Below are 10,398 nucleotides of genomic sequence, written 5' to 3'. Positions count from 1 at the left end.
CATATCATTATTATGAACATGAATTCAATGGTCAAAGTCAAAAGCAGAGATGGTCAAAGTTTGTTCAACTGTCAATTGTATCTTTATTTTCATCACACGATAAGATATTAATTTTTTTCTTCTTTTTATTTATAGCCAATTTATTTTTGTTTTGGTAATAGTTACATAAGGAAAAAGACTCTAAGAAAAAGTACCTTTCGTCTTGGAATAAATAAACGTTTGACAGATTAGAAAGTTCGTTAATATTCGTTTGTGTAATAATGAATATGAATAAGAAATTCGTTAGATTAACTAAATTAACGGTCATGTTCGTTCAATTATGCTCGTGAACGTTCGATAACATGTTCGCTTACGTCCATTTAAGTTCGTTCATATAATAATAATAATAATAATTTGAGATACTCTTTTTTTTTGTTAAATGTGGAGCACAAATAAGCAAGGAGTTTGAAATTAATTTGAGAGTCAAGAGTCAAAGTTGCAAAATTTAATGTGTTGAAGGATGGCATTGACGGGATCTTTGGTTTCATACGATGTGACATTATTATTATTATTATTATTATTATTATTTTACCCGCGTTTCCTGTCTTAAATTGAAATTAATACATTTTACTTTTATTTGAAGATTGCATCTTTCAGTAACTTCAATGTCTTTTCAAACGAAAGGATATTGTATATCATCAAACACTAGGAAAGAGCTAGACAATACACAAATAAGTTGACACAATTTGTTCCAATCTATAGTAGACAATTAACTCGATTAATGATTTACTTTGTCCATTGTTTTGCAAGTTACGTAAACTTGAATACCCGAGACTTGTTACAAGTGAATTCGTTAACTACTTTACAAACTGAGATACACGTTATTTATTTAATGTTGTATGAAACCATATTTTGATGTGATCATAGAGGTTTATGTCGAATACATTCAAGCAATATGTATATGGAGGACGATGTCACACTCTTCACATGATACGTTAAATAATGGCAAGTAGGCATCCGGTTGCACATACTTAAAAATGTTATGGAAATTGATGTGTACACTTAGTGAAGCTCGGGATTTAAACTGCTCGATTGTATGCCTTTAACCACTATAAACTACAGGGTCAAGATATTTTTGTTAGCTTAATGTTTTAGGTTAAACTGTCATTCAAATGTATTCACCAGCCTTATGCTAAAGCGTTCTTTTTTAAGTGTGTCACTCGGGTGGGCATTAGATTAGCATTGACCAGAAGATTAAGGGCGTGATGGGACACCCTGAATTTTGAAATTTTTACCCATAGAAAGCAAACATGTTTAGTCTTAGTGTGTTGTGAAGGTAGGTTTGACGCCCTCACCATCCACCAGGATCCATTTGATTGGGTGTTGCAAGCAAAATGGAATTGAGTCGTGTGTTGTGGTTACGTCATTGGCGCTTGAAGGGGCAATTGGCATTGGCACCATATGTAGGTGAATAAAATTGGCCGAAATGACTATGAATAACGCCTCCAGCAACTGTAACACCCATTCTAATAAAATGTGTTGCACATGTTTTAGATATATATTCTAGCATGTAAGTAAAGATTGAAATTAATGTATGAAAATACAAAGCTAAACATTGAAATGGAAGATTATATTCTAATATCACTTTGAAGGTAGAATAAATAGCATGAAATTAATATTAGAGGTCATTAATTGGGGGTGGAAAACGTGTAACACAACACAAGTTTCACAACCTTTCTACAATCATCTCAATATTCCAAACATCAATATCGTTCTTTTTCTTCATATATATGAATCAAATTAATTACTAGCTGCCAGCTTGAAACTTTGAATAAAAGAAATTGAATTATATAATAATATTATGTACAAACCGGCCAAAGAGTCAAAGGCAAGACTTACAACTCATCAAATATTTTGTTTTCGGTCGTTCTAATAATACTATTTAGGGGTGCAAACGAGCTAAGTCGAGGCTTGTTTTGATTTATTAGAGCTTGAGCTTGGCTCGTGAGTTATTTTAGCAAGTTTAAGTTTGGCTCGTTTAATATTTATTAATTTGTACATATGTTTTTCTAATTATTTTTATTTATCTTGAGAAAAACACAAAACAACCTAAGATCAGCTCGAGTTTGTGTGGTTCAATAAACGAGCCAAAGCAGGCAAAACTTAAAAATACACAAGGGTTGTTAAGGTTTGACGAGCCTAAACGAGCTTCTCATACAAGACTCAGGGTCAGAGTTGATAACTAAACAAGCTTAATATCAGGGTCGGCTCCGAAAAGACGAAAAAAATTTGGGCCAAAGGTGAATTTTTTTAGGCCTTAAGTAAAAGAAACATTTTATTGGGTTTAAACAATTTAATTATAAATTGGCTTATTTGATTATGATTTAAGTTGTGTAAAAAACTTTTGTATAAAAATAAGTTTAAAATTGTCTCAAATAAGATTAGAACACACAAACTTTTGGTTAGATGTCATACCCTTTTACCATTAGACCAAGCTAGTGGTTATGTAATTGTGTTGAAACATTGATTATACACATGTTTTTGATAAAAATACATATAATTTTTTTTGAAAAAAAAAAAAAATTCAGGCCTAGCGGGGTGTCGGGCATGTGCCGTCGACTACCCTGCCATGCCTCAAAGACGGCCCTACTTAATATGAAGCTCGGGCTTGAAAAAAAATCGTCTGTTTTTTAGAAGAGGAGCTCAAGTAGGTTGCCAGTTTGTTTGCACCTGTAATAGCAGAGGTGCACAAAAAATCCATACACGAAACCGTACCCGAAAAAAAATACCTGGAACCGGTTTTTTTATACCCGGGTATTCTATACCCGAAACCGGAACCGACCCTACCCGTAGGGTATGCATTTTGATGTCAATACCCGTACCCGGAACCGTACTCGATTTATACCTGTAAATACCCAGACCCGGTCAAACCCTATACCCATACCCGATTATAGCCGATACCCGATACCAATTTTCTAATAACCGAAATAATACACGAGTTTTTATAGTATATTTTTATGTTTGCTTCACAAATTTTATGTTTAAGTTTTTTGTAAAATGCATATTACTAAGTAAATAATTTGTAATTAAGTGGATTTATGGTTTTTGTAATATAGTTTAATTATTTTCATAAATTACAAAGCAAATTTAAATTTTAAACAAATTAAAAAATGTATAAAAAATTACAAATTCAAAGCCAGGTATAATACCCGGTCGTACCCGGACACATACCCGGTTCCAATACCCGATCATACCCTACCCGGGTACATAGGGTTGACTTTTTCTCCTCAATACCCTACCCGATTTCTCTCAATACCCGATTATACCCGAAACCAGTCTATACTCGAACCCGGGCACTAGAAAAAACCCGATTTGTGCACCTCTATGTAATAGTATGAAGTATGAAGTATGAAATGATAATCCTAAAACATATAATATAGAGGTGCAATATAGTGGTGCACAAATCGGGTTTTTCAAATACCCGAGTTTGGGTATGGAAGGGGGTTCGGGTATGACCGGGTATTGGAATAGAAAATAAGTAGTGTTTAAAGGAGCCCAGCCCAGTCCAGTCCAGTCCAGTCCAGTCCATTAGGTTGAAGTGGTGTTGTTACTGGTGGCAGTATGTATGAGAAAACACAAACAGAGAAAGAGAAAGAGAAAGAGAAAGAGAAATAGAGAGAGGCGAGTGATGGAAATAGTGACTCCGGTGGAAGAGGATCAAGCCCACCACCACCCGCAAAGCCAACGCATTCACCGTGTATTATTCTTTCCTCTTCTTAGTTAGGTAGGTTTTATTTATTTCTTACAATATTATTATTATTATTATTCCCGATCATACTCCTGCCACTAGGAAGCAAGTTCGTTAATATTATTATTATTATTATTAACGAGCGCTATCTTGGCTATTAACAACTATTCATTAATTACACCTGCCTATACACACAACTAGACGTTAGTATCCAGAATCAAAAACTCCACCACGGGAAGGTACGCAAGACAAAGCATTTATTAAAAACATAAACCACCCAAGAGAGCATGACAGGGGCATTGTTGAGTCAGAAATTATTAAAAATAATAATAATAATAATAATAATAAAGGTTACTACTTTAGAGGCCCATACAACTTCTGATTTCACTAAAACTAGTAAACATAATTGGAGTATTGTTCTCAGTTATAATACAAGTACACAGAATAAACAAAACACTAACTAAATCAAAAAAGGCGGTTCGAGCAAGAAACATTGGTACCCAAATTGGTGCTAGTAACCGGATTATGGGACCCAAAAAACTAACCTCATCTAACTTAATAATATCAGTGTGACATGCAATATTAACTAAAAACCGAGGACATTATACAAACGACAAACAAAATAGCAAAACACCCAAGAACTGGGCTTTCACAAAGCTCCATGGCCATCCCGCAAAGGGCCTTCAACAGATTTGGTAGGCGGACTGTGTGGGCTTGCTGGCAGCCTAAACTGTCATCACTAACTCCGTGCAAATGGTCTTCAAGTTTCGGCTTTTCCTCACAGAAGGATGCACTATCACTTGGACCATAATCAAACCGAAAATGGAGGCCACAGAATTGCAATAAACGGTTAACAGAATCAGCAGATTCACGGGAACAAATGTCTATTAGGTTTGTCTTTAGATACCACATGGTAGCAGCAGGGTAACATATAGGGAGTCCATTTAATGACCCATAACAGCAGCTGCAATAGTGCAGCATCCTCCAAAAACTGACAGCAGATTAAAAACATGCAGTCAGCAGTCGGATGCCAGAAACTGAAGCATCATCAGAAACCGGGGCAGCATCCATCGTGCAAAAAATCGAGTACCATTTATCTGGAACATGAGAGAAAATCCATCCATGGAGCGTAGTAACTAGAATTTAATAAACAATATGGTTTCTGTAGTCGGGGAGAAACATATGTAATAACATGAAAAGAAAAAAGCACCATACATGGGCCATCCCGGGCTTTTACTGGCAAATGAGAAACATCGTTACTTACCCAAAGCCCAACATGCCTACACGCACCACCTAACTACTTTTAATGGGTTTCTTTTTAATTCTCACTTAAGGGTTTTTCTAGGATAATGATGTTAATTGAATGCCTTTGTTTTTATGCTAGTTATTGATTCTTTAACTGATACACCATTTCTATATCCTGAAAGCCTATAAGTCATAAACCGTACTACCATTTGTGTAGCTGATAGTTGAGTGCCATAGTTATGATACAGAATCTGAATTCTGGGAACTGATCTTTGAAAAAAAGTTATACTATCCAAAGTTTTTATTTGTGATTGATCAATATGTGGATTACATCAATTTAACATACGGTGTTGTTATACTTGTGATTGTATACTTGTGAAAGTTTGTGAGATGCATGCTGCTTGTTCTTTATGGAGATAAATCGCATTAGAAATTTTGAACAATTTTTAGAAACCAGTAACAACGGTGAACTTTAGAACAGTAATAAGTCAGATTCTGACGTCAGCATAGGAATAGCATATTATAAAGCTAGACCGGTGGTTGCATGATTATGATTTATCTGTTGAGTAAACTGTTTTTATCTATTTTGGTAATTATTCTTTGAAATTATAGGTACTTAAAATGATTAAAAGTTGTTATATTTTGCAGAACGAGGAGGGCATGCTCAGAGGCACCATCTTCAAAGACAAACACTGCAGCGTCCAGGGTGCAAGAAGGCGCAAAATAGTAAGAAATTGTTTTTGTATGGACTATTTTTATTTGTTAAACCTTTGTATGGACTTTAGCCTGCATAACATAAAATTTCAAAAGTTTTGGTAAAAGTCAGTCAGTATGATTGGAAAAACCTTAGTTATGAATATTATGTGTTTCTGTTAGTGTTTGGTTTGGCGTATAATAGGATCCAGTTGGTTGAATAGTCAATTCGTAGTCGTTTAAAAGGATGTTTGAATCATGTCCATACGTTTTGAATCTTGAAATTAGATTATGAGGACCCATCTTAGATTTTGGAGGAAAGAGAATAATCTTAGATTATTTTTCTTACCAAACCTAAGTGGTGGATTAATAATTGTAATTTTTTTTTCTATTTTTGATAGATGATGTAAGAAGCATGCTGCATGAAGTGGGTATGTAATTGTTTTGAGTAGATGTTTGTTTCTTGATTAATATTATTATTATTATTATTAAGATGAAACAATTAGTTAATGTTAAGAAAGTTGAAAAACATAAGCATGTTGTTGGTTTGAATTAATGGTCGCTGTTGCAGAGAGTGTAACCAACCTTACATTTTGCTAAAAAATAAAAGCTATTAATTAAATTTAAGGTGGTTGGTTTTGGTTTTAGAATTGGTCCCTTCATCTACCTCATATTGACTTTCAATGAATAATTATGGTATAAGTTGAATAGGTAAAAGTTGACGATTATTAACACACACTTTTTAACTTTATAAAGCCAAAAATAAATATTGAAGAAAACTACAGTTTCCATAATTTAGGAATAAAATCAATTTTTATATCTTGTCTTGGTTTTATTTTTTTTAATTTTTTAATGTTAAGTTTAGTCATTTGCGTTGAAATATGATCCAAATCAAGGGATATGAAGAAATAAAGCGAGGGGGAGGAAGAGAGAGGCTGGTGGTGTTGAAAAAACGAGGTGTCGTTAGAATGGTTTTTGTGGTAGCGGGTTTTGAAGAGAGTTGAGTGTGTTGGAATAAAAAAAAGTAAAGTTTGTTAGCGAAAAGAATGAAAATTGTGACTACGATGAACATAACTACAACAATTTTACTCACGAAATTCATAGAAATAGAGATACTGCTTTTAGAAAAAATATAACTAAAAAATGCAAAATCATACAAACATACAATGCTAGAGCAACAGAGTTACAGAGCTTAACAAAAGTAGTTAAAAGAGAAAATTAAAACAATAACGCATATATAACAACATACAAAAATAAGTACAAGAAGACAACCATTTACAAATTCACATATTGTGTCACACAATACCCTAGTGGCTACTCTTGATCTACAACGACCAACTTGGTTGTGATGGGCGTCTTCACTATCCATCTCCCCATCCATGACTATAAATGGTCCTAAATACTTGAACTTAGTTTCCTGCAGAACCACTTGGTTACCAATTGTTATTAGAATATCCTAGGCGTCGCTTATACCACAGAGATCACACTATATGTACTCAATCTTCGAGGAACTAATCTTTAGTCCTTTATCCTATAAAGCTGCTCACCATTCTTCTAGCCTCACAATAAGACCATGTTTAGTCACAACTAACACAATATCATCCGCTAAAAAAACACGCGTTGTAGAATGGCTCTTGAATCGACTTTGATAACTAGCCAAGACGACCAGAAAAAGAAACAAACGCAATACATACCCCGGGTGAAATCCTATATACCTTCCTCTAAACTATTTCAAATCAGTATACATGACACTGTCGTAAACAATGATTTATGTTAATTTCTTAGCTTAAGAATGAAAAATGAAATATGCTATAAATAAACCTTAAAGATTAAAAGTTAATTTACTTTGGCTTAGCAAAAACAATGTAAGGTTTTAGAACACATATCATTGTCTCTTAAATTGAAAATAAATATTATCCATAATAATAATATCATATGCCAGAGGGCAAAGAGAGCGTGACGTGAACAACTTAAACTCCAACCTCAATAATTCATTCATCAAATCTTATATATATTTATATCTCATAACCAATTTCACAAGAAACTTTTGGTCGGCATTTTTATACTCAAGTTTCGTTTGTTTGTTTGTGTTTGATTTATAATTGCCGGCCCACCTTTTTATCACATCACAGGCCCAACTCAAAGATACGCTTCGATTCTTAATTGACATCCTCTTCATCACGTAACTCCTTATTTTAGTATTGTTTATTCTTAACTTGTCGTTAACAAAACATCCACTTGCTTAGGACTCACTTAATATAAAATAATATTAATAATAATAATTGCTATCACCACCTTGGTGAGAATGATGCTCATGTACGCGCTCAGCACCAGTGTAAGGCTGAGGGGTGTGGAGCGCGAGAATGGGCGCAAGAGGCCAGCCGCTCGCGCCCCGGGGCGCGAGCACCACACCACCGAGGCGCGAGAGGGGCGCGAGCGCGGAAAAAGAGGCAGGCGCAAGAGGGGTAGCGCGCGTGAGAGGCATCGGAGTGTGTAAATAGAGCCGTTGGGAAATATGGAGTATTTTTTAATAACCTCAAAAAATGAAATTTCTGTAGCTGCAACGGTTCTCGGAAGTTTATGATGATGAATATGAAGATAGCATGAGGAGAAGAAAGGGAGTATTTATAAAGGTGGGAAATAGGGTTTTAAAAGTGGGCTGGATCAAGTGCAACGAGGTTCAGTGTACATTACGTGGCCCACCAAGGTCCATATCACGCAACCAACATAAAAAAAAACGTTTTTTTTTTTTAATAATACATTTTTTTAATACATTTATAAAAAAAAAAAAAAAACCGCTCGCGCCCCTCCACACCATGGCCCGGGGCGCGAGCACCACAACCAACACCCATCTTATCAAGTTTCTCTCTCTGCCACACGTCACAATATTATTGGCTGGCGCCCCCACTCGCGCCCCCTCTCGCGCCCCCCACACCCCTCAGCCTAAAGGGGATTCAGACTCGGGTACTGGGTAAGAAGTTACTGACACCACTTCTACTGCGATAGACGTCTTTTGATAAAAACTAAAACAATATATATAATACGTTACTCGGAAGGGGCTAAGTCAACCCTCTTTGCATGTATGAAATGTACGTAAACTAAAACACCAGGATTTGTTTTTAATGTAATTAAGGTCAAGCCAACACAAGTACACAACTAATGAATAATGCAAAGACACTTCCACAAAATACACCTAATAAAATAATAATAATATTATAATTATTATAATATATGAGAAGACAGTTAACAAACTTTGGTTTCCTTATGTTTTTCACTTTTAACACCTACATTTCAACCGAAAAAAGAAAGCCTCATAACACTAGTACTAGAAAACTAATTAAAAACTTGTTCATTTACTGCCACTGCTATAGCTTAATTTCTCCTAAGAGTCCAAGCAATTAGTGCTGCTCTCTTCATGACCATAACCATCAGCCTCCGTGACCCCACTTGAACCCGACGACGACGACGCGGGTACCAAATTCAAATCGCCCGTCTTTACTTTCGGTGTAGCCAAAAATTCGTGGAAAATCGGCTTTGATTTGATAATGTTTTTCTCGTTTTCGACCACAATTGTCTCTTTCTCGTCCTCCTTGTTACCATTACTTCCTCTTTTCTTTAAAAAGATTCTGCACAACACCCACTTTTCCAATCCCTAGATAAAAATAAAAGGTTTTAGTCAGCTTTATATGTTACTTCCGGTCTGTCACTAGGTCACCAACCTAAGGACATTTAATTAAAAAAAACCTACCTGAGTTGGGGTTTTGGATTGGGGGGTAACAAGACGATACTCATGCATAATCCAATCAGTTCTGGCGCCAGTGGGCGGCTTTCCTTTATAGAAAACTAAAGTTTTCTTCATCCCAACTACTTGCTTGGTCCCCGAGGCTACAATTTGCTTATCCAGTCCGGTTGCTTTCCAGTAACCGGATTGGGTGGCCCGATTGGATCGGTTCCCATTCGGGTACTTGATCTCTCGGGTGCTAAAAAAGAACCTCTCCTCCTGGTGGGAATGGCCAGGTAAATCCCAAGGATCAGACTTGCAAACGTCGGCCTCGGGGATTATGGAAGCAGGTAGAGGACAGGACTGGAGCTTGCGCTTCAAGTATTGAACCACAAGCTCCTCGTCTGTCGGGTGGAACCGAAACCCGGGAGGGAGTCTCAAATTCATATCGACGGTTTGGTTTTATGTTTTTTTGTTTTTTAGATGGTTAGGGTGATCATTTGAATTTGATGTGTTGAATTGAAATATGTGTACGTAAGAAATAGATTAAAAGGGTGTGAGGGTTATTTATAGTAATTGGGCCGACAAGTGTGAGTGTGTGGCGTAAACAAGACTCAATCCTCTTATCACGAAACATATATATGAATATGACATACGATAGATATTATTATTTAGGTTCTGGTTTGTACGAAACCCATAAACAAACAAAGTTAATAGTCAAATATATACGCAAAACATATAACTTGATTATTTCATATATACACTTCTCTTTATAAACAACTATTTAAATCATTACATAAATTAAACTAGCCTTTTTCCAAAGGGTTATTTAACTTTCACTTGTTGTTCGGGAAATTTTTTTATAAGATGTCACCTATGCATGTCACGTTAGTAAAAAAATGTTAACTTAGCAAGAAAACTAAAAGGATAGGGTCTATTAAGTTTAAAAGTGGTAGAAGAAAGTAAGTTGGAATAGGTGGTACACATTTTGTTAGTTAAGATTGTTCCCGAT

At 35.5% G+C, this 10,398-nt stretch overlaps 1 protein-coding gene across 1 annotated transcript; it reads right to left on the bottom strand.

Moving 5' to 3' along the window:
• Positions 1–8,966: 8,966 nt before the first annotated feature.
• On the bottom strand, positions 8,967–9,948 carry LOC143566545 (NAC domain-containing protein 83-like). Its single transcript, XM_077053220.1, has 2 exons — positions 9,414–9,948; positions 8,967–9,317 (listed from the first exon to the last, which is right to left on the bottom strand). Exons 1-2 carry the CDS (start codon positions 9,831–9,833, stop codon positions 9,048–9,050), a joined length of 690 nt encoding a protein of 229 aa, XP_076909335.1. The 5' UTR covers positions 9,834–9,948; the 3' UTR covers positions 8,967–9,047.
• Between the last annotated feature and the right edge of the window lie 450 nt (positions 9,949–10,398).

The sequence above is a fragment of the Bidens hawaiensis genome, unplaced genomic scaffold (assembly GCF_021521415.1).
Source record: "Bidens hawaiensis isolate Kalapana, Puna unplaced genomic scaffold, B.hawaiensis_p1.1 tig00022900_1, whole genome shotgun sequence".
NCBI classification, from domain to species: Eukaryota; Viridiplantae; Streptophyta; class Magnoliopsida; order Asterales; family Asteraceae; genus Bidens; species Bidens hawaiensis.
This window is presented reverse-complemented; position numbering and strand designations above follow the sequence as displayed.

Excerpts from the sequence above, each read along its gene's own strand:
- LOC143566545 (XM_077053220.1), bottom strand. The coding sequence starts at position 9,833 with ATGAATTTGAGACTCCCTCCCGGGTTTCGGTTCCACCCGACAGACGAG. Across the intron at positions 9,318-9,413 it reads AATCCAAAACCCCAACTCAG|GGATTGGAAAAGTGGGTGTT; the intron begins GTAGGTTTTTTT and ends ATTTTTATCTAG.